Source organism: Clytia hemisphaerica, unplaced genomic scaffold (genome assembly GCF_902728285.1).
Source record: "Clytia hemisphaerica strain Z4C2 unplaced genomic scaffold, Clytia hemisphaerica genome assembly, whole genome shotgun sequence".
Classification (NCBI taxonomy): domain Eukaryota; kingdom Metazoa; phylum Cnidaria; class Hydrozoa; order Leptothecata; family Clytiidae; genus Clytia; species Clytia hemisphaerica.
Window position 1 is genome coordinate 68,725 of NW_027103373.1, and position 24,987 is coordinate 93,711.

Sequence of the window (24,987 nt, forward strand, 5' to 3'; positions counted from 1 at the left end):
AATCGCAAGACAAGATCTTCAGCCCCTAATATATGTTAACAATGTTGTATGTGTAATCTTAATTACAAAACAAAAGTGAATTTAGCCAATTTGAAACCTAACATAATTTGTCGTCGCAAAATCATTGCATTGTGGGTTTTAGTCACATCAAAACATCAGATTTTGTTTCGAGTAACTTAGATAATACTGATGCCCGAACCTAAATTTTAAAATAACAAAAAAGCGTATTGTTATAATCGCAATCCAATTATTCACTGCTTTTGATAGCGTTGTTCTATCCATACGCTAAGAAAAACAATTGAGCGGGTGTGTCATCAAAAATAAGGAGCATCCATCATCAGCGTCACAGGGTCCCGGTAAAAAACCAAGAGCTTGATCATAAACGTTTTCCCTACCAGTTGTGGATAACTTCACAATAGTCTATCATCGTGTCAGGTTCCAAACTTTATCTTTCCTTTTTATAACATTCTGTCTGGTATCATATATCATTTAACATTTTATTAAACTCTTTTTGAAGAATTTATAGTTTATTATAACCATTTAGGTAGCGTTTTTAAATTTATATATATTTTTTATCTGTATATTTTTGCGTAAGTAAGAGAGAAATAAAAATTTTAGAAAAATGCATTTTCTTTTTAGTTATTATAAGAGGGGGATCCTAGGAAGCAATTCTCAAAAATCTTCAAATTTTGATATTTAGTTTACCCCTCGCCCATTCATGATTATCCCATCTATAAAACACTCCCTTCTCACAGACCCACTGGAAAAATTTGCCAAAATATCGTTCCCGGTGGAAAATTATCACTGAGAATAACCAAAATAAACCAATCCTCACTGCAAAATATTTACTATTTTTCCCATCCCATCTGGATATTCTGACCTTAAAACAAAAGAATTGAAATCACCATTCTTAAAAAATATGAGAATATCAATCCACATCGAGTTTTGGCCCGTTATTTCTATCCCAACTGGCTGAAAAAGTCTTACCGGGTCTGTGAGATGGGGGTTAAACAGGTACTTGTTAGCGGATGTTGCTAATAGATCAATAACGGTTATTTTTGAGAGGCCTTGATTTTCGACAGTTATTAGAATAAAGACGGGAACTCACTATTCTTATTATTTTGGTTATCTATAAACCACTGGTCAATGGCAATGTAGCCCTATCTGGCCTATGTTATTATCGGCCTTTTTAGAGGATGGGTTACCTTACGTCTAGTTTATTTTTTACTAAGTCCCCTCAGTTTAGGAACGCCCCAACCCGTGCGCCATTTGATAGCACTCATAGAGGCAGTTCAATGTCCTATCTTTATTGGTCTTTGTACCAGTTGTTATGAAGTTTTTATAAGATGCTCACATAATTGGTTATTCAAAACAATAGAGATGGCGCGTTCTTTAGAAAAATATAATAAAAGTTTTTGTTTGAATAGTTAACGACCAATCCAATGACAAAAATTCTTCTAAAATGTTGACCCCCTTTGCATGGTCAACACTAAGGTTAATGAAATGTTATCGTATTTAGATCGGATGAATATATGGATTACCAAAATTTACGACCCGTCGGCCCTCGGTTTATAAGTCAGAAACTTTCCCCGGTGTAACCACTCTTTATTTTTACCTCAAGTTTTTTGCCTTAATTCATCACATTCATACGTTTCTATATGAATTCATTTATTTTACCACCGGTAGGTGACAAAGGTTTAAAACTTTAACGAAAAAAATGTCAAAAATAAAAAAAAACCGACATGGAACCTAAAAATAAATAGAAGAAAACCAAGGTAACGCGTCGTTGAAAAAAGAAAATTAATAAATAAAAATTGTTAAAAAATTAATAAAAATATCGATTCAAGAGATTTTAAATTATTATTCGGTAAAATGTAACTTATTTATAATTATCATGAAATATTGTGATTGAATCGCACAGAATCAAACTATTCAGTAATTTTTCTCAGAGAAACCTTTGTAGATCGGAGGGGTACGTGCTTTACGTGCTGGTAAGAGATTGAAACCTTCAAAGACTGACAAGGAACTCTAAAACCATGATTTAAATATTTGACATATATTATTTCGAAATAATTTAAAAATTATTTTGTGACAGGACAGGTTGATTGGATAGAAAGAGAAGGTGAAAAGGAGAAATCAAAATCAAAAGATAGAATAAGTAATCAAATATCATCTTGAGTGAAACAAGCAAAATTTTATTTATTACACTACTTTGAAAATGGAGATTACAGTTCGGAAATCAGAAAATTCGCACAATATGATATAATATATAATTGAACAAAAATATTATTAATTGTTACTAAAAATAATCTCGATGTTATAAAAGTAATATTTTTTATATTACTTGTGTTATCTTGAGTAGAATACGAACAGTTCCTGTTAAAAATTAGGCTATGGAAACTCCACAAAATAAATTCATTGACAATGTGTCGGAGCTGGCAAAGGAAATAGGTAAGTAAAAAAATAGTTTTTGAGTCTCTTTAACTCGAACCTCTCTAACACAAATGTCTCCTTAACTCGAACAAGTTTTATGGTTCCTTCAGTTAACAATACCTTACTCCATTGGAAATTTCCTTAACTCGAACAAATTTGTGCTCACCATGCGTGTTTGAGTTATGGAGACTCGCCACTGTATACTTCACATTGAAATTTATTTTTATTTAAGAAAAAATTTGTTAAAGCGCTTGAGAATACGACCTCTAGCTAAATATTCCTCCCCGAAGAGTTAATTCTTTAAATTCTGTAATCTTCTAGCTGAGCTAAAAAGCTGGATAAGTGATAAAATCAATATTCATAATCGTTCAGATTTCGAGAATATGTTATGAAAATGTATTTAAAACCTAAAACATGGTGTATGGTAGAAACTTATATAATTGACTTTAAAATTTTCATCTAGATGCTAACTTTGTGTTAGCGAACGCTGCGTTGGACTTTTATCCGATCATATATTGCAGTCAAGGATTTTTCGGAGATGTTGGTTGGACTAGAAATGAAGTTACCACAAAAGATGTCTATCTCAACTTCATGTTTGGAAGACAAACTGGGAAAAAACCAAGACGTCTTTTTGAAAAAGGAATTTCAAAGAAAGCATTCACTCAAGTGGAAATGATCTTATATAGCAAAGGAGGTACAGATACTATACTTAATTATCCACAACACCCCTGTTTCTGCAATACTAAATCTTCAAAACTATCTGCTACATCCCTGCCTGAGAAATGTCAAACAACCCTGTCTCAGCATTACTATATTTTGAAAACTATCTACTACACCCCTGCCTCAGAAAAGTCAAACACCCCTGTCTCAACAATACTAAATCTTGAAAGCTATCTACTACACCCCTACCTCGACAATTCCATACTCTCTAAAATAGCTTTACACCCCTGTTTCAGCAATACTAAATCTAGAGAATATCACCCCTGTTGTATCAAACCCAAATCTTTAAAAAACGATCGAAAAAAACTCTAAATTTAAATTATCGCGATCACCTCTTTCAGGAACGAAAAGATGGTTCTTGGTGACATTGATGCCAGTCAAAGACGAACATAAAAAAACCTCCATTTTCATTGTCTTCTTCAATTATATTTCACATCTCAAAGACCCTATAGCTGGTATGTAAATTTTTATGTACGAAACTGATAAGGTAATAATACACTCTTATTTTATAAGAAGTAGTAAATTCTATCTTCGTTGTTCTTATTTTCTTTGCATGGCCCCCGGCGTGCGAATGGAATTGAGGGGGCCAAAAAAATATGTCGCCCACCATGGTTGGGCGACGAAGAAAATTTTCGACTTTTCGCCCTTATTTCACCCCTCTAAACGGTATATATGTAAGATCTTTTTAAGTAAAAAAAATTACTTTGCAAAATACTGGGGGGGGGCCATGCTTTGGTACTTTGAGCCTCAAATTGTTCATATCCTGTTATTATTTCAAAGTAAAAATCGAGGTAATTTAGACTGTAAGGCTCATCTTAACTACTTTGAACTTTATTGGTTGCCAGATCAATACTTTCAGGCTCATTATTGTTCTCAGATTGTTCTTATTTTTTGATAAATTTTGAACCTCGTTGTTCTTATAAAAAATAAATTGTAATAAACTTATCTTCTCCTTTCACTCTAGAATCTCCGAGGAGACTATGGAAGATTGCGACAAGAGTTGCGCTAAAGAAGCCATCATTAGAATATTTTCGAAGACATTGTGATAAGAAAAAAGATGGGGAGAAGAAACGAAGACTTGATGTCCATACTGTAAGTACTATCTTTTTTTTATAGCTTACAAAAATCCAAAAACTGGCTCGGAGATGCTTAGATCGAAAGATTGACAAGGCTGAAAAAAGCTTGAAGAATGCTTAGCTCCTAAGCTTAATCCGTAAAACCCCAGCCAAGTACAGCCAAAATCAGAAAATGTAGGCTCAAAGTAATGCTTAGCATATGCTTAAATTTTTGCCATTTACGAGTCTAGATATGCTTATAAGTACAATGCTTCTAAAAACATGCAATACCTTTCCCTGAGAACTAATTTCTGTGCAACCATATCAACTTTTGCGTTTTTCGTGAGTTTACCACGAAATTTGTCATACCACTAAAACAGCTCCACGAAATTAGTTCGAAAAGTGAATAAGAGAAATTTAAAGAATGTCAAGTTAAAGTCACGTATTCTCCATTCAACTTTTTTATCTATTTTCTGCCAGTGATCAGGAGCCTAGCAACATTGAATATCCATGAAATATTTTAAATTTGTACTCATCATAGATCAAGGCAAAGATTAACTACTCATTCATCCCAATTTACGGCCTCACAAAGCCGCAAGTACCCAGACATTTAATCCGTCATTCAAGCATCGGAAAATCCATATGGGATTGGTTTATTTTACTTCTAATCCTTTACACGTCCGTTATGGTACCATTTTTAATTGCATTCGAAACTAACCTCGATATTGTCCATTATTTGGATACATTCGTCGACGTCATGTTTATATTCGACATCGTTTTGACGTTCTTTACGACGTACGTCGAAAATGGCGAAATTATCACGAACGCGAAGCAGATACGACGTCATTATTTTCGTGGCTGGTTTTTAGGAGACTGTTTTGGTGCTTTTCCCTTCAGCTTTGTGATGTACGCTATTGATAAAAAAGAAGGGGTGAGTAACATTAAATTATCAAATTATCAAGTAAATTATCATTAAAAAAAGCATTTCAATCTCACTTAGAGGTCAATTTTTTTCATTTTTGTATACATTAGGAAGATTTGCTAAGTTTTCAAAACTTGATTCACATTTCCACAAATTTATACATTAACGCATTGTTTGATACGAAAAGCCCCTATCGTAATAGTGAATGTAACGATCTAAAATCTTCAAGGCTAGTTATCTAGACTGAGCCACGCTTAGATTTCTATTTTTCTATAGGCCATTTCACAGTCGCAAAGCGTAATGGCTAATCAGAACCATTGCGCGCTAATGATGACTGAATATTGGTCCAAAGTTTTGAAAATTTTGAAGATTATTGCGTCTAGCCAACAGAAAGCCGTTATGGAGGTCACAATCAGTCTTGATTACCCATGATCCACTTCGACTGTGAAATGGCCTATGAAGCAATAGATTTGTTGTTTTTCAATGCGATTGCTGTAAATCCTAAAATCCAAACTGAGTATTATTTTCGATTGTTTCCACATTATAGCAAGTACTGGGTATTTTACGTGGATTGAAAATCATTCGATTGATCCGAGTAGCCAAAGTACGCAAGAAGATTGGTCGTTATATGCAGATGAGTGCGGTAACTTTGGGTGTGTGGTTGTTGGTGTTTTGTTTATGTGGACATTGGATGGCGTGTGTTTGGTGAGATTTGAAAAAGAAATTTTTCTCTTTTTTAGAAATAATAATCTAGGAGGATATGTACTGGGAGTAGGGTGGGGAGTACATTAAATGAATGTTTCAGGAATTGTTACTTACGAACGTTGCCAAGCATGTGGAATGAGATATATGAGATACTATATATAGTGTTTACATCGAAAGATCTGGCAGTAGAAAATGTTGAGGCAACTAATCCACTTAAAACTACACTTTTTGGGAAGAATAGTGTAAAATATTTTTGCGTGGGTCTTGTGTAAAATATTGAGATTTTCAATCGAATAAGGGAGTGTATCGAATAAGAGATCGTCGTTTATGAGTGTTTCTTGTTGACGGAGACTATCAATATTATCGAATACAGGAGCGTATCGAATAATAGAACGTCGAATAATAGAACGTCATCTGTATTTTCTTTATTTATTACCAGGTATTTGATCGGTACCTCGTGGGACAAACCAGGCATCAAGAAACACAGCTGGTTATTCATCTTATCAGAGATTGTTGATCAACCATACAATTTCACGGCACAGGGAGATATAGTTGAAGGCACAGGCCCTGATTTATTCACTGTGTATTTTTCTGCGTTATATTACACAATGAGTAGTTTGACAACTTGCGGATTTGGTAACATTGCACCGAATACGGCAGCCGAGAAATTCTTTGGATGTGGGAGTATGTTGTTAGGATGTGAGTGATTTTTTGGTAGATTGTCTTAAGATCGCGGTATCTCTTTTGTTTCTATGTTAAGGCCGGTATCCACTTTCGCGCGAAATGAGAAAAAACTTTTTAACGTTTTTGTAAGGTCATTGGTCGGTTGAAAAATGAAGCAATTCCATTAGTCAAAATTGACGTAACGGATGAAAATAGTTGAACTTCCTTCAACTTTTTTTTTGTTCGCGCGAAACTCTTTTATGACGTAATCTTTTCTTTAGGCAAAAAAGGTTGAGAGAAAAACTGTCGCCTATGAGTTTCGCGCGAAAGTGGATATCGGCCTTTAATCTTTTAGTTAATACAGCCTTCCTTGCAAATGGTTTTATGAAACCAAACTTCTGATGACATTTACATTTTAAGTAATACGGTAGGCTCTCCATAACTCGAACCTCTATAACTCGAACCTCTATAACTCGAATATCTCCTTAACCGAAGCGAGCTTTGAGCACTTCGGGTAACAAACCCTTATCGACATGTCTCTATAAATGGAGCAAATTCAATTCACCCGTACGTGTTCGAGAGATTCAAATGTACCATGTGGTAGAAAACGCCCTATTTGACTATTCATGATTGCAGTTTCAGACAAAAAATTAACCCCACTGTTGAGGATATTTATTTTTCGAAGTATCGATTTATTAGTTATTAGCCCCCTTGTTCCTAGATATCGTATTTTTTACTTGAAAAGACACTGTTACACCCTGGATATCCACTCCCTTGTAGATATTTAACTTATTATCCACTTTTGAACAAAATCGTTAACCCCCTGGATATCCGATATCTTCAACAGGGGGGGGAGACGGACTATTTCTGGAAAAGCCCATTTTGATGGACATATTTCCTTTTATTTTAATTCAGGTGTTTTGTACGCATTGATTTTTGGACAAGTGACAAACATTATTTCACAACTTCAAAAAAGTTCCAATGAATTTACAGACCAAGTTACGACTATCAAAAACTTCAATAAAATCTATAAGATGCCACCAAGGGTCGCCAAACGTTTTGAAGATTACGTTGTTTCGAAATGGGCCGTAACCAAGGGAACAGATGCTGATCAGGTAAGATGCTAAACTACGGCCAAAAAAATAATGAGTTTAAAATTGGCAAGAAATTCATACTCGCTAGACATTTGATCTTTTAACCACTTTTGACATAGGTTTACAGTTGACGCTCTATAATTCGACATTCTAATATTCGCTGCGCTCCATTATTCGATAATATAGAAAGTCACCGTCAACAAGAAACTCTCTTAAACGACGCTATTATTCGATATGTTCCCTTATTCGATGAAAATCCAATTCCCCTTGAAGATAGAACTAGAGAGCGTCAACTGTACTTTCTTTGTAGTCCCAGTGTAGTACCAGTAGTCCCAGCTACAGCTAAGATTAGTCTTAGTCTAAAACCGGGTCTTTTCTGATACAAATGTCAAATCGTCCATTGAGAAAGACATCTACATCTACAAGAATTTTATGATCGTTTCAAAATAACATTTCACTCAATTATAACCCATATGAATTTTGTAAATTGCAATATCCGGTAAATTTGCAAAAATGACAGTACAAAACACTATGTTTTGTTTATTTAAAAATATAAATTCTTCATCGTAGATTATCAAACCGTGTCCGCGCGATTTACAAGCGGACATTTGTATGAACATACACCGGACAGTGTTCCAAAACAACTCCGCATTCACGCATCTCTCCGAACCAGCATTGAGAGCATTATCGCGATTCTTCTACACCACCAGAACAGCTCCTGGTGACAAACTGATCAATACAGGAGAGGAAGTTGATACTGTTTATTTTGTGGCTGATGGATCATTGGAAGTGTACAGTGGTACAGAACTAGTTGGTCTTATAGGTAAATAATTCATCTATCCGCAGACACGCGTTTCGTCCTTCCCAGGACTCATCAGTGCGACTCGGGTAAGTGAGCATAGACTGCTGTTGTCACCAGTACTCAAAACAACAAGTTATGAGCTTCGCATAACCATAGTAAACAATACATTAAGTTATGGAGAAGCAAAAAGAGTTTTCCAATTGTGCCAAAAAAACTTTTTTTCTGACCCACAATCGAGTTTAAGGTTGAAACTTAGCCGATAGAACTCTTTGCAATACTTCGAATTTAAAAGAATCTGTCAGGATATCCAAGAGGTCAGAAAATCCCTAATATTTTACTACTTTACTATTTGACGTGATAAGATTCGTCCTACCCTATATAGATTTTTAATAGAATAGCCCATTTTACCAATAATATGATACACCACGGGCAAAACGACGTACATTTCACTAACCTTTCCTTTCCAATCATCCACCATAGGACCCAAAGACTCTTTCGGTAAACGTCTTACAGATGAAGATACCACGAAATCAGTGTATGACGTCAAAGCCTGCTCATATTGTAACATCCATTCGGTGTCATGTGACAGTGTAGCTGATGCATTGTATCTTTATCCTGAAGAATATGATAAAATCAAATATGATTTACAATTGGCTTTCGATATCACCAGACAGGTAAAAATTACACGCTTTGTTTTATAAGAACAATTTTATAAGAGCAAGAGACTGAAAATTGGCCAAAACCTAAGAACAAATTAAGAACAATACTAAGTCTAAAATTTGAGAAATTACTTAGAAAGATCTGATTTCAACAGATTTTAAAAATAATCTTAAGTTTTTGAATAAGAAATAAACGTATTAAGAACATCGTGAGAAAAGAATTCTTTCAAAAAATTAAGAACAGCCCATTCTGAGCCAAAATTTAATGGTTCTGAACAATAAGCGTGCACTTTATTGAAGAAAGAAGATTTTCTTACTTGGCACGAAATTTCACGAGAAGAGGCAAAAGCTGATGAATATCGCAAAAATTTGTGCCAGCAATAGTTTCTTCCTCAATATCATTCGCCTACTATTTGTAATTTGATTGATAAGAGTTAACTAAGAAAAGTTATCGTTTTAAGTCAATAAAGGTACGTCCTTCAATTTTAGAAACTTAACAATCTTTTTGTTCTAGTTATAGTTGTAGAAGCAGGACCCTGCCGACGCACCGTACTGTCCGGTGTATTTGTCTGGTGGCAAAAAGTATCCTTTCGCTACACCGGACGCAATAAGTCCGGTGTCAGTCCGGTGTTAAATGCAGGGAATTTTGGACGCCGGACATTTATGAAACAAAAAATTAAGAAACACCGGACGCACTGGACTGGTCATGTCTGGTGTTTTGATTGTCCTGTGGGAAAAAATTCTCATTTTACACCGGACTTTCGCTTGTCCGGTGTTCGTTAAGTCCGGTGCGTCGGCAGGGTCCTGTAGAAGCTAAACTGTATCTAGGTAGAGAACCCAAACTGCACACACCCTACACAATCGGTACCGTATTTTATACTCCCAAAACTTTTCTTCTATATTACAGCTCAAAAATTCTTCTTTAAATTTTCAGCTTGAGACGGTGACAAAGAGTGGAGATATCATCAGCACGGAAGAACTGGTCAAAGAGAAACCTGAGCTGACACGAGATATGTCACGATCGAAAGTTAAATCAAGCCAATCCTTATGTCTCGGAGAGGATGGAATGTCTGATGTACTGACCGGTGTGGAGGGTCCAGGCTACTTTGCTACCAGGTCTCACTCAGATGTATTAAGTGGTATGAGTGAGTTGAAAGGTGAGCTACGTCGCGAGACCGAACGAATGAATGCTAAAATGGGAATCGTAGAAGCTCAGATGCGTCTGGTCTTGAAATTATTACGACGTAATAACAAGATAAATGATATCGATCCGGAAATCGGGATGCAGTTGGATGAACTAATGCAGTATGATGAACAAGAAGGCGGTGAGGAGGAAGATACTGAATGGTTCGTGGCTGATGCCCATGGCTGGAAGGAGGAGCCACCCAGACGTGACAGTAGGCTGCAAACTAAAAATACAGGGTCCTCGTCAGGCAACAGCATGGCCAGCGTCGAGACCATACCCCACCAGCAATTAATTCAATCCACCTCCCCGACGGACAAAAAAGCATCAGAAGAGAACAAACCAACTCAAGTGCTTCCAAAGAAAACATCAGAGATTTCCAAAACACAAAAAGCCTCAACTGTTACTACCGCACCTAGCAAAGGGTTTGGAGCTGACTTGAAAAAGAAGAAAAAACCTGAAGAACAAGTAAAGAGCCACACTGTAGTTGAGGTTGAAAAAGATTCCTCTCAAAAAACCTCTCAAAACATGAAGCCTGCAATCAAAAAAGAAGTGTCGAACGTCAGAAATGAAGCAGTGTTACCAGATAAAGGATCTTCTTCTAACACAAAAGAACGGAAAGCGCCACCAATCCCACCACGGAAATCATTGAGAAGAGGAAAGAGCAAGGATGAAGACTTTGAAACGATTAATCTGTGAAATAGCCAGTACCTCGTGGACTTCCACCAAACAAAATTTGGTAGTAAATAAAACGCAATACAAAGGTAGTAGTCTGGTTCAGGCTCTACGTTATATGTGACCAGAATTATATATCATGATTTGATTTGTTGCTGGTTGCGAATTAGAGTGGAAACGATACTAGTTTACGGACGATACATGTACGAATGTCCAGATACAACGTTATATGGACGTTAGAAAAAATATGGTGAAATAATCGACGAAACGAGTCTGGATGGAGGGAGGGTGATTCCAAAAGTTGGTGTCCCGCCGCTTTAAACCTTTTAGCCAAATTATGCAAAAACAGTGATATGACTATGAACTGTGAATATGACTGAATTTTAAAGTTTTCTCAAAATTTTTGATTTTGTTTCCAAAATTTTCTCAACAAGAGTCTCCTTTGGGGCTAAGTGAAAGAGCCCGGGGGGTACTAGGGTTGCGAGCTGACGGGTGGAGGGGTGCCGCCCAAATTTCGACTCTCGGACCCTTACCAGGACTAAAAAGGAGAAAACAAAGGAAAACTTTGTGAATTTTACGACCCTTATGGGGACAAATTTGACCAAATTTCGATCTTTCCGGGGGTAAAAAGTTGAAATTTTCCTATTTTTTTTACCCTTAGTGGGACTGAAATTTGGTTTTCTGATTTTTCCGACCCTTAGCGGGACTTTGGAAATTTAAAAAAGGTACTCTTAACATACCGTACCTTCCATTTACCTAAGTACCCCTCTTCCCGGGTGAAAAAGATACCCTGCTTAGCGGGCACATCCTGTGACCATTTTATACCGAAAAACTCACCTCGGACGAAGATGAATCAAAACTAACTGGGTAAAATAGGCTGATGATATTGTATAAACATAGGATAATTCCACGGAGCATAAAAACGAGACCGCAGCAAATTAAGAATAAATTTGATTTTGTCAATTAATTTTTATATAACGAACTATTTGTAGATATTACGTTATTTTTAGTAAATACGAAAAAAAGAAAAAGAAAACCCTTAAAAATTATGAAACCATTGGGTCTGTGGAAATTTTTCATGGTTATTTAAGATGAACATATTTTTGCTTCATTCACATTTAATTTAAAAAATATATTCTTTCTCTCCTTTATCGTCGGTTGTATTACACGTTTTTTATAAGAAGAAACAATATAAGAACAAGGCATCGATGGCCAAAATATTAAGAACAAGTTAAGAAATTTTAAGGTTTTGTTGGCTCTAAAACACTCGATTTCTTTGGAAAATGGACAAGAAATACTCACAAAATGGTGAAAATAAGAACATGTTAAGAACATTTTTAGGCTTAAAACTCAAAAAGTTAAGAACATCTGAAGGCTTCAAAAAAATTTAGGATGTTCTTATTAAAAATGTTGATATTTCGGATTTAATCGACGACAAAACCATTTTTAATATCGGCAGAACTATTATATCACCAATCCAAGAAATATCAAATATGATATGAGTCTCTCCAATTTCGCATCGTTTTCACGAGTTTTTCTCTCTTTTATTCAGTTTTCGGGGGAGAAATTTAACTCTATTTTCCATGCACATCAATTTATTACTTTTTGGTGGGAAAATGAAATATGTTCTTTGCATGTCCGAGAAAATTTAAAGTGGAAATTTGGAATAATTTGAATCGGATCAAATCGAATCATAACTACTGGTAGTGGTGTGAACTGATCTATGCGTGGATTGCATTTTCCTTAAAGGGAATCCTTCTTAATATTAGTGACGTTAGAAATGGGCCGTAGGTCTTAACGATGGCAGATAGATTTAAAACACCTTCTTCTCATAGACCCGGTAGGATTCGTCCAGCCAGTGAGGATGAAAATAACGGACTGAAACTCGATGGAGATTGATATTCTCATATTTCTTATGACTAAGAATGGTGCTACCTTTTTGGGCGTATGTAATTTTGAGAAACATTCGAAAAAATAGTGATCAGAGAGCGAATTTCAAATTTCTTTTCGTGATAACTCCCAAACTTCAAATATCTATGATGCGTGCTACAACATTTTGTAGTTGCTAGGGTGACAAAAGTATATAAAATGGTAGACCTCAAGCTGTTTGTTGCTATGGAAAATCAATACCCAATAATTTCAAAACGAACACCGACAATATAATATTTTTAAATCGATTCAAATCGTTTTTTAATTTAAGAATGATAAATAAGAAACAGACACCAAAATTGAATAAAAATTGAAAAATTGAAACAAAAAATCAAAGCTTTTCTTGAAATTTAATGAAAAAAATTACTCAGGCATTTTACGGCATGTCCAAATATTCTATAATTTTTAAACACCAATAGCACTCGCCAATAGGTGTTCATTCATACCTTTTTGGAAGCGTATTAGGGTGTAGAATATGAAAAGTGATGTTCAATAATTGTTTTGCTTGCCTAAATAAAGATATATGAATAAATATTGCAAAAAATGTAAAAATGCTGACGTCAGCAAAACTTATTTTTTGAATAACTTTTGATTGGCTTAACTTTAGATGCTGAAATTTTAACCAAAGTAGGACATTATGAATAGGCACATTTTAAATCAAAAAATATTTTGAAATTTTGCTGACGTCAGCAGTTTTTTGCAAAAATGCGTTTTTTACTTATTTCTGCTGACGTCATCAAATTTCTAAAAAAAATTTGATCCACAATGTGCTTTTCAATATTCTCTTTCATTCTGCAAAATTTCAGCATCTAAGATTAAGCCAATCAAAAGTTATTTAAAAAATAAGTTTTGATGATGTCAGCATTTTTACATTTTTTGCATTATTTATCCATATATCTTTATTTAGGCAAACAAAACAATTATCGAACAGCACTTTTCATATTCTACACCCTAATACACTTCCAAAAAGGTATGAATGAACAGCTCTTGGCGAGTGCTATTGGTGTTTAAAAATTACGGAAAATTTGGACAGGCCTTAAAATGCCTGAGTAACCAAACTTTCTGCATTGGGCCACTTTATTGCCCAATAACCATAAATATTCTTTTCAACGAATTATTTGTCGTTCCCTTGGAATTTATATTAAAATTTTTGATTAAGGATGAGAAAAGTTTCAAATTCAAGGTCAAGTAGAAAAATTATGATTTTTCAATTTTCCTGATATTTTGTGATTGAAGAGTCCATTTTCTCACACTCAAGATTCATACTTTTTCAGTTTACATGAACTTGGGTCAGCGTATTGAAGTCTCATATTTTGGCCCAATTTTTTTTATTTACAAAAATGGGTTTTCCAACAGCAATAGTTATTATATCTAGAGTAGACAAGTGTTTAAACTCTCCTACCGATAGTTTATCTAAACTCGAGTTACATAGTTTAAAAGTTTGGGATAAATTTGCGCCCTGTTTTGGGTACCATGTTTAGATAAACTTTACGAATCTGTTGCTTAGTGAAATTTTTGATAAAACAAATTATAAATAAACCAGTCATGTATACAAATTTATTATTCAGTATTATAAATATTCAAGAAAAACTGAATAGACTATGTATCATTAACTTTGATAAATATTCTAGAAACAGTTTTATCATCAATTTATTAAATTTACAATATTTTTCAACGATTGCTTTTAGAAAATCAATGAATTGACAAAGAAAATTGATGAGAAAAATAAATAACACGGGAAAAATTGTATTTATGAAATATTAAAATCTTTTTTCGAAAAAAATTAAATTGTTAATCACGGACTGTGATTTTTAAAGTACTGATTTCACTTTTTTAGTGCTCTGTCAAAAAGTCAAAGGAAACAAAATGACATCTTTTTCTGTGGCTTAAATTCAGCTGAAACATCGTAATTATGACAGGAAAATCTTCAAATCAAAAACAAACGACGAATGGAAGATGATCGACTCTTACAGGATTTAAAAAATACTTAATTTGATAGATAAGGAATTTTGGGTAACCTATCTTGAAAGAAATGGAGACTCCACAAAATAAATTCATCGAAAAAGTCTACGAAAAAGCCAATGAGATCGGTAAGGAGTTTCTTAAGATCTCGTATCAGCATGAGTTGAGATACCTTAAGGGAACTAATTTTTACGAGCTAAAAACCCTGAAAATTTTTAATTTCGGCGAGAACTTATTCTGGCGATTGATGATTTTTTTAAATTTTAGCGGGCACTAATTTTGGGATGAGCTGGAGTTTTTATAAGATACTTCACTAATTGGTCATTTGAAGTAATAGAGATGACGCGTTCTTTAGAAAAAGTAATGAAATTAGCGACCAACCAAATCACATGAGAGCTTGTAAAAACTCCAGCTTGTCCCCTAATTTTGGCGAATGACAGCATAAATCTGTTCTATTTTGCCTTGTCTGAAGCTTTTTTTGTGAACTCAAGATGTTATTTAAACTAAATACTTAAAAATTTAATTTTGGCGAGAACTTATTTTGGCGACTGAGCAAAATATTTAATTTTGGCGAGAACTAATTCACCAAAATTAGTTCCGGCCAAAATAAGTTCTCTTAAAGTAGATACTTATCCAGAGTATTTCACGAAAAGCAAAAATAATTATGATGACCTTAATGATAGGGACAAACCTGGAAGGACGCTTATCCCATCCATAGGGATTAAGCCGGGGAAATTATTTACGATTCAAAACGTTATAGTAATTTTTGACCGAAATTTGTAGATCAGGTAAATAAGGTAACGAATCTAAAGCCGAAAAGAGAATGTCACGTGATTATTCACAGACGAATTTTCTGCTAACAAAAATCGATTCTTCGGATTTTTTTTCTATTGAAATCAAAAGTTTCGGTCGGGAGTTTAATTTGCTCTATTTATTACATAGATGCGACTTTCGTATTGGCGAACGCTGCGTTGGACTTTTATCCGATCATATATTGCAGTCAAGGATTTTTCGGAGATGTTGGTTGGACTAGAAATGAAGTCACCACAAAAGATGTCTATCTCAACTTCATGATGGGCAAAAGGACCGACAAGAAATGCATACGGACATACGAGAAGGGAATATTGAACAAAGAATTCACTCAAGTAGAAATGATCTTGTATAGCAAGGGAGGTAAACTGATTTCTTTAAAGTTCAAAAATAGCCTGAAACAAGGTTCATCTTCTTCATATATCCACTTGGAATTATTTTTCCAACAATATATAACTTTTAATTGTATCTTTATTCCTTCAAAAGACAAGTGTATAAAAATGTGTGGATTGTCAATATTTTCCGGAGAAGACTTTTAGTTTTAACAAAAGAAGGCTGTATGCATCCCCTCTGATATGTTTTGATATATGGGATCGGATGCTAGCCCGGGATCAAAACATATCAGAGATTATGCGTGCAGCCTAGAACTAAAGCTTTAGTTGAATCACACTAACAGGGTCAACGAAACCCAACAACAAATCATATTATTACTGTACCTTTATAGGCACGAAGAGATGGTTTTTGGTGACATTACTACCAGTGAAAGATACCGAAGAAAATATTTCCATTTTCATCGTCTTTTTCAATTACATGTCACATTACCATGACCCTATACCAGGTAAAAATTCTAACTCGAACAAGTTGTTTTCTCGTTCCTTTAGATGATAAACCTAATTACATAACTCGAAATTTCGTGTTGTGTTACCCGTGCGTGTTCAGTAAGACACCTCGCTGAAGCTGTATTCTTTTCCACCGTTTAACATATACGCATTTTTGCGTTTCCGCGAGATTTCGGCCTAATCAGATCGACCAGATTTTAAAAATGAATTCAGTATTCACTATAACAAAATTTCAACTAAACCAATTTTCATTCTGCAAGTTTCTCAATTGGTTTATCTTGTATAAGGTTTGCTAACTCGCTTTGATCTTGAGAGAAATAACTGCATCAAGTAGAAAATTCGAGTCATATTTTTAAAGAGGAATCCTCAAAAAGCAAGTACATTGGAGTCTCTTTAACTCGAATGTCTCCTTAATCCGAACAAGTTTTTCGTCCTTTCCCTTCAGTTAACAATGAAATTCCTTTTACATCGAAAAAAATCCTCGTGCGTGTTCGAGTTATCAAGACTCCACTGTACCAGTTTTCATTGATCTGATCTTTAATGATATAATACCTTTAGATTCTCCGAAACGTTTATGGAAAATCGTGACACGTGGCGCACTCAATAAACCAAGTCTTGAATTCTTCCGTAAAAGCATTGACCGTAAGAAAGATGCGGAACGGAAGAAGAAACATGACCGGAATAATGTAAGAGCTTTTGAGGAATCAGACTTCAGACTTAGTTAGTCAAAACATTCAATAATCTAATTACTAGAATTAACTCGGTAAAAAAAGATACTCACATTGGGCTTTTCCAGAAAAAATTTGAATATGGGGGATAGAGGATAAAAAGATTTTCAGTGATTTACCCCCCGGACAAAGTGACTTTTGGCCCCGCGGACAACGGGTTTTACCCCCGGACAATATTCACTTTTTTTTGCTTGGAAGAGCCTTAAAGCACGACATCTAGCCCTTCGGGCTTTACAGATATCTGTGGGTACAGGCTGGACTACATATAACTCATCGATTATTTTTTTTTCAGATCAAGACACGCATCAACAATATGTTTATACCAATTTATGGTTTGACTAAACTTCAAGTACCACGATTCTTAATCCGACATTCCCACATTATGAAGTCAATCTGGGATTCATTCATCCTAATATGTATTTTATATACATCAGCCATGGTTCCTTTTATGGTGGCTTTCCACATGAAAAATGATCAGATTGTGATTTTTGATACCATCGTTGATTTTATGTTTCTTATAGACATTGTTTTAACTTTTTTCACAACTTACGTTGACAATGGTGAGATTATAACGAACACTAAAAAAATCAGATATAAATATCTAAAAGGATGGTTCGCCCTGGATTGTGTGGCTGCGTTACCGTACAGTGTCGTCAACTTCCTGCTGAATAACCCGGTAAACCTTTCCTTTCTGATTTATATAGAAACACCCCTGTCTAACAGCCCCGGTTGAACTTTTTTCTTCAGTGGGGATATAAATCCCTATTGAAATCTCAATGGGGAGAGAAATTTTATTGTTCCAAGGTTAAAAAATCCAGTGGGGATGGTTTTTTGGAGTGCAATTTTTAGACATCGATTTTCGAGTGGGGATGAAATGAATTCTAAAGTAACCCCCCAACTTTGAGTTACCCCCTTTTAAATTTTTTTGTTGTTAAAAATACAAAAAGAGATTTTTGCTCTTTTGTCATTCCTGGGAAAATACTTCCATGGCGGCCAGCACTTCTTTTTCAACAAATTCAAGGGTGTCATTTTTGACTATAATTTTCCAGGGTTTCAAGAGATTTTTATATACCACAAACTTTCAAGGGTTTCTAGGGTTTTTAGTTGATCTTTGCTAGTTTTCAAAGATTTCAAAGAAATCTGTCGACAAAAGAAGAAAGGTTGAATTTTGAATTTTTGTGTAAAGGAGGACCCTTAAATTGGCTGATAATTGATAATTTTACAACCACCCATTCTATCACCCAGACCTGCCGATCTCATACAATTCCAGTGGCACTTAACGGGTTAAAAGGTAAACCCCCTAAGAATGAGTGTGGAATATCCCCTCGAGTCTCAGGGGTTCCAAAAGTATGTTTTCTCATTTTTAAGTCACTGCGATGTTTGTATCCCACGTAATGGGAAAAATTTTGTATTTCTGAACGTTAAAATGGCTGAAAATGGCCACAAAATTTGGCATTTCAAGGGTTACAAGGGTATAAATCTTGCATTTCAAGGGTCCCCAAAATAATATTGACTTTTCAAGGGTGTGTTTCAAGGGTATCAAGGGTGTTGACTTCATTTAAAAATAACATCCCCCGCCCTCATTAATGAAAATTCAGGTACCCCAAACACATCCTAAATTTAAGAATACTTCCAGGTACCTGGCTTTTTTACCTCTTTTTTTTAGGTACCCCCAAATCTCAGGGGGGGGGGTGGATCCTATGATACTTGGACCAAACTTTTGCCAAATTTTTGGGCTCCCAGTAGGTCTGTGACACAGGGGTGTATAAAAATTATAAGTTTGAGTCTGTATAAAATTGTTGATACCCGGATAAATAATAAGCATCGAAATAGTTGAACTTAATAGCTATATTCTATTCGTTACATTTAGCCTGAACATGGCCAGAGTATCAACATATATTTTATTATATCAAGGCATCTAAATTGATAGGGGTCAAGAGCTGGCAGTGAGGATTATGTCGTTTTTATACAAGCGTTACAAGAGGATGTTCATCCTTCCATACGTTATCTAGCTAAAAATGGGTTATTCCAGAAATAGTCTGCACAGGTGCGACCTCCAGGGTGGTCTGCAAAATAAAAATCCAGGTCGGTCTGGTTTTTTGAATGAAAAAAACCAGGGTGGTCAGTAAGATTGGGTTGGTCAGTACGAGGTCGAAAATCCAGGGTGGTCGAAAAAACTGGAGAAAAAAACAAACCTCAACATAGGAGGTACAATTTTTTTTCTGGAATAGTCTAATTATATCGATTTCCTTTTTAGCGTTCATTGGAGGTTTTGAGTGCTTTAAAAATTTTGCGTTTGATACGTTTGGGAAAAGTCAGTAAGAAGATAGGACGTTACATGCAGATGAGTGCAGTCACATTGGGTATATGGTTGCTTTTGTTTCTATTGTGTGGCCATTGGATGGCCTGTGTGTGGTAGGTGGTTTAGATTTTCTTTTGATCGGGTAGTCTTTTGCTACACGCTTCACCAGTCATATATCAGTGATTTCTTTTCAAGAACTGAGACTTGAATGTCAAGGAGAATGACTCCAGGAAAAGACGGCAGCTCTAAACCACACCAAATTTCGAGCTTTAAATATTTAATTTGTCGGCAAAAAGTTTTGCCAACATGCGTTTTTTTCTTCGCTTTCGACCGATGAACTTTCTACAGATGAGATACATTGGTATCTTTAATTATTTTCAGGTATATGATTGCATATTTTTGGGACGAGCCTGGCAAGAAACACCATAGTTGGCTTTATATCCTGGCTGAGGTCACCGATCAACCATACAATTTTACGACAGAAGGGAAAATTGTTGACGGCACCGGCCCTGATTTATTCACTTTGTATTTTTCCGCCTTATATTACACAATGAGTAGTTTGACAACTTGCGGATTTGGTAACATTGCACCGAATACGGCAGCCGAGAAATTATTTGGTTGTATCACTATGTTGTTAGGATGTAAGTTTCATGGTTTTCAAAATTAACATTTCACATTTCAAAGTGTTTATAACCTTTAGTGATTTAGTTGTAAAGGGTAACATGTTTTCAAGATTCTCGTACAAAGCATTATTATTCCAATATACCAGGATATTGTTCATATATTGTAGACTTTGAGGGGAGTTATGCAGTATTATAGGTGCAGGTCACTTATTCCAGACTTTGAGTGGAGTTCAGGATGGAATTATGCCGTATTATAGGTGTTATAATGATAATGTAATTACTGCTACAGGATAAAGTAATGTTAGTTTGTACAATTAATTCCTTCAGTCCTCTGACTCTATACTCCATTCAAATTTAGTCGTCTAGCAAGCGACAAAGCTTTAAAACAAAATCTTCTCTTCACATCCTAGGTGTTTTATACGCGTTGATTTTTGGACAAGTCACAAACATTATTTCACAACTACAAAAAAGTTCCAACGAATTTACTGACCAAATTGCATCGATCCATAACTTCAATAAAATCTACAAGATGCCACCAAAGGTTGCTAAGCGATTGGAAGATTTCTTCATAGCAACGTGGGCGGTTACCAAGGGAACGGATGAACAAGAGGTATATAATCAATTCAAATTCTATACGAGCCCCGCCCATTTGGGATGGGTCATACTCATACTTAATAAACAAAAGAGAGAGATCAAACTTTTCAAGTTTGGATAGCCTTCCTTGTCCAGAAACTGATAGTTCTAGGTATTGAATTGCATTACGCCGAAAAACAGGTAGCTGTATGTATGAACGGAACTATAGCAAAGTCATCTTAGAAGTCGTAATCTTAATAAAAATGTTTGCTTGAGATACGGGATTCTCTACACACAGTAGGCAAATTCCTACACAAAGAAATATCTTCAATAATGAATTTTTTCTACCTCCAGATTTTGAAACCATGTCCTCGAGATCTACAATCTGACCTTTGCATCAATATCCATAAAACCGTATTCGAGAATAACTCAGCTTTTCGGCATCTATCAGATCCCGCATTACGGGCGTTATCTCGTTATTTCTGGACAATTCGGACAGCTCCTGGAGATAAATTGATTACGACGGGAGAAGAAGTGAACACTGTATATTTTGTGGCCAATGGATCATTGGAAGTTTACAGTGGTAATGATTTGACAGGCTTGATAGGTAAGTTCGGCTTTTTTAATAGTTCACGCCAATGGAAAAGTTAGAAGGCTTGATCTTACACAAACTATTTCTTGAGCAAAAGAAATGATTTATTTTCAGTTGAATTGAGACATTACAGTGCTAAATTTTGTTAAATACCGGGTGTCCCACAAATAAATTACCCTTGTTTTAGCCTTTTTTGACATTTTTTTAAATTGATATTTTAGGATTTTGAACATAACTTTTGAACCAATGAAGCAAAATTAAAAAGTATTACACCTAATTTTAAATTAGGCTTTCCTCTGAATGATTCCGAAATCTTTGAGAAATCTTTCTGCTACTGCCTACAATATCAAATCAAAGTGGGTAACTTATTTATGGGACACCCGGTAGCTCTACCAAAAAACCTTAAGGTTTTGCGCAATATAGCAGAAAGTTTGCTATCCGAGATCACAGACCATATGACAATTACCTATCTCATATATGACAGTTTCCAGCACAGTTGATATATACCTGAAAGCTAAAATCTGGATATGTGTAGACATGTATGAAATGTCATTTACACGAAAGGTCTAGAAAATAAAATGCTTTAGTATTCCAACAATGAAAATGCTCGATATCTTAAACTTCTTTCTGTCGAGTTTAGAAAATTTCAATGTTTCCAATTTCTCGTCCAGGACCAGACGATTCATTTGGTAAACGTTTGACAGATGACCATATTACATTCTCAGTGTATGATGTGAGAGCTTGTTCATATGGAGCCATCCATTGCATCATGTGTGATTCGGTTAAAGAGGCTCTATCGTTATATCCAGAGGAAAATGATAAGATCAAATATGATCTACAATTGGCTTTTGATATCACCAGACAGGTCAGTTTTATATAATAATGTTATATAATATATAACCGTACATCCTGTGCCCAAGTTCAGGAGTTGCCATAAAGCCATTATGGTAATAACCGGGAGGGCACATTACTATACATTGTATAATAATGTTAAAGGTTTTGAACAAGAGTGATATCGTTTGCTTACTCCTCAATTTTAAATCACAGGCTTTTTCACATTGGATTGACACGGATGTGGAGCAAGACTGGTCAGAAAAAGGAAGAGAAAAACATTTTTTGCTTATATCAGCATAATATAACAATAGGCAAACACTGTCCTGATATGAAATATGTATCTGATATGAAACGGGAACACTTATGTTAAAATATAACCTTTAAAATTTATCTTATTTTCATTGTTATTCTAAGTTTGTACTGCATTACCATGTGGTTTACAACAGTTCTGTTGGCCAAAATTGAGCAGATTTACTGGCCAAAATAGATATCTAATATTAGCCAATGGAATGGTTTAATTTTGTTTTTTTAAGAACCGTGTAACGTACAAGCGTAGTCTAAATATCTATTTTTTCTCAACGAGCAAAATCTTCAACATCTATATTTCCGGCATATTCGATTTTTATGATCGCTGTCTCAGATGAAGAATTCTATTAAAAGAACAACTTGTTTTTCAGCTCCTTGTGACTAGATCATTCACATTATATCTTTTACTTGCTGATAATGTTACAGTAACGTCAAAATATCTCTTTTGTAAGAAAAAATATGTATTTCTGTTTAGTTGGAGACCGTCACCAAGTCCGGGGAGGTGATATCCACAGAACTTTCTTTCAAAGATAAAGACAAAGAAATGCAGCAACGAGGTGGTATAAACAAAGGTCAAAGTTTCTCAGAGTCCATGTTCATTAATGAGGGTGGAGCGGTCGATTATTCTGAAAGTGGTCGCTTTAGTGCTGAATCAAAGGCTAACCAACGCAACCATTTGGATGTAAGCGGTATGAGTGAGTTGAAAGGCGAGCTACGTCGCGAGACCGAACGAATGAATGCTAAAATGGGAATCGTAGAAGCTCAGATGCGGTTGGTCTTGAAATTATTACGACGTAAGAACAAGATAAATGATATTGATCCAGAAATCGGGATGCAGTTGGATGAATTAATGCAGTATGATGAACAAGAAGGCGGTGAGGAGGAAGATACTGAATGGTTCGTGGCTGATGCCCATGGCTGGAAGGAGGAACCATCCCGGGGAGGGTCTAGCAGCGGAAGTAGGGGATCAAGTAAGCGCAGTGTTGCGACAACATCTTCTCATCGTAAAGTGATGGCGGTTTCAAGCTCACCTCCCAAACTACATCATATGAAAAATGTCGCTAAAGTTATCAGCTCCGTTGCTAAGAAACCACAACCGACTGGCTCAACTGCGACTCCGGTAAAACCAAAAACAATTATCAGTACACCTAAACCACCACCGAAATCGGAAATGAAAAAATCTGAGGAGACAGTTCCTGAGACAGGCGTAGTACCTCCGAAGAAACCGCCGGTACCGAGTAAGCCAGCTTTGAAAAAGAAAGAAAGTGTGAAAGGACAATTGAATGAAACTTTTGAAGAAGATATGGAGACCATTCTGTTGTAACTGGACGACGTCTTCTGAATGACTTTTGAACGTGTTATGACTGCACTTGGAACACTATCTTAACTAATTAGTCATAGGAAAGTGTGATAAAGTTCTTTTGCGCCGTATTCATCTAGCATCGCTTATCGAAAGTTAATTCAATAGAAACTTTAAAGAAAATTCAATCCCCAAAATAAGCTTTGTAAATGGAAGCGCTGTCTAGAATAACACTACCTGTGCTTTAAACTAACCGTGGGAGACAGTAAACGTCAGAAAACAGAAAACTTTAATCAAGAAAGAAATGTTAAAAATCAACAATGGAAAGGCCATTTCTCGTGCCATATGAAATCAAGTGAATTAAGAAATTAAGAAAAGTTTTAAGTAACTTATTATTATTATTATATACCGCTTAAGAAGAAATTCAAACTTACCAGATAAATGATATTTAGGCGGATAACCAACTTCGCTGAACAGGCTAATAAAAATGAAAAAGTAAAATTTGAATGTGTAATCTTAGGTTCCAAATAAAGCCCAAAAATATAAGGTAAATATAGGCTAAAATCTGGCTATTTAGAGTAAAACAAGGGGCCTTCTCTTGGCCGTTTATTTGGAACCCAAGAGTAGTTTTAAAGGATGTCAAAATATATTGGTATGAAGGACTGATACGATGTGTTACGGTTTGTATATTGGTTTGTTTACAAAGAGACATTTTTTTAGCTTTTTACCTCTTCAATAATGGCCAGTGTGTTGCCACCAGAAATATTCTTCTCATCAATTTGTTGATTTTAAATCCATTCATGAGTAGTTTTTGAATTTTTATATTTATTCTGAAAGAAGAATAATATAATGAATGCTAAAGAAACAAATAAAAAGGTAGTTTCTTCAGTAAAACTGTCAGATCTTGATTTGTGTTAAGGGCTACTTTAGACTATACACATAATAATATTGACGAACGATATTCAACAATATGATTCGCGGACCGTAATGCAACTGGTACTCTATTATAAAAAAGAATTTTCTTTGGAATATTGCAAATCGAGCTGACAATATATTCAGCATTATTTCGTCAATATATTGTGTAATGTATGTAGCCTTTTAAAGATATTATGCATGTACATGATTTTTCTCCTCCCTCCCTTGTAAATAAAAACATTTTGTCATTTATTATAAAGTTGTATATAAGACGACATAATATTTTCAAGAAATCATTCATCACATCACATTACGACGCAAAGAAAGTTTTTCTTTGTTCCACTCAGAAGAACAAACGAAGCT

At 35.2% G+C, this 24,987-nt stretch overlaps 2 protein-coding genes and 1 long non-coding RNA gene across 3 annotated transcripts; 2 read left to right on the forward strand and 1 right to left on the reverse strand.

Annotated features, from left to right (window-relative positions):
- Positions 1-2,334: 2,334 nt before the first annotated feature.
- On the forward strand, positions 2,335-11,357 carry LOC136823959 (potassium voltage-gated channel subfamily H member 1-like). The gene is made up of 11 exons (XM_067080118.1): positions 2,335-2,451; positions 2,897-3,127; positions 3,495-3,608; positions 4,118-4,245; positions 4,750-5,139; positions 5,678-5,835; positions 6,275-6,534; positions 7,414-7,613; positions 8,163-8,415; positions 8,875-9,068; positions 9,988-11,357. The coding sequence occupies exons 1-11, from the start codon at positions 2,394-2,396 to the stop codon at positions 10,933-10,935; spliced, it is 2,934 nt and encodes a 977-aa protein (XP_066936219.1). The 5' UTR covers positions 2,335-2,393; the 3' UTR covers positions 10,936-11,357.
- On the reverse strand, positions 5,030-24,529 carry LOC136823988 (uncharacterized). The gene is made up of 4 exons (XR_010849086.1): positions 24,438-24,529; positions 24,144-24,187; positions 8,849-9,009; positions 5,030-5,119 (listed from the first exon to the last, which is right to left on the reverse strand). It is a non-coding gene; the product is annotated as an uncharacterized lncRNA (long non-coding RNA).
- Positions 14,680-24,444, forward strand: LOC136823969 (potassium voltage-gated channel subfamily H member 1-like). The gene is made up of 11 exons (XM_067080127.1): positions 14,680-14,930; positions 15,745-15,975; positions 16,337-16,450; positions 17,010-17,137; positions 17,472-17,855; positions 19,437-19,594; positions 19,863-20,122; positions 20,515-20,714; positions 21,032-21,284; positions 21,941-22,134; positions 22,885-24,444. The coding sequence occupies exons 1-11, from the start codon at positions 14,873-14,875 to the stop codon at positions 23,731-23,733; spliced, it is 2,829 nt and encodes a 942-aa protein (XP_066936228.1). The 5' UTR covers positions 14,680-14,872; the 3' UTR covers positions 23,734-24,444.
- Positions 24,530-24,987: the final 458 nt, after the last annotated feature.

Bases quoted from the DNA above. Each gene is read 5' to 3' on its own strand.
- LOC136823969 (XM_067080127.1), top strand. From the start codon at position 14,873: ATGGAGACTCCACAAAATAAATTCATCGAAAAAGTCTACGAAAAAGCC. The intron at 14,931-15,744 runs GTAAGGAGTTTC...TTTATTACATAG, and splicing joins CGAAAAAGCCAATGAGATCG to ATGCGACTTTCGTATTGGCG. The intron at 22,135-22,884 runs GTCAGTTTTATA...ATTTCTGTTTAG, and splicing joins CTTTTGATATCACCAGACAG to TTGGAGACCGTCACCAAGTC.
- LOC136823959 (XM_067080118.1), top strand. From the start codon at position 2,394: ATGGAAACTCCACAAAATAAATTCATTGACAATGTGTCGGAGCTGGCA. The intron at 5,140-5,677 runs GTGAGTAACATT...TCCACATTATAG, and splicing joins CTATTGATAAAAAAGAAGGG to CAAGTACTGGGTATTTTACG. The intron at 8,416-8,874 runs GTAAATAATTCA...CATCCACCATAG, and splicing joins AGAACTAGTTGGTCTTATAG to GACCCAAAGACTCTTTCGGT.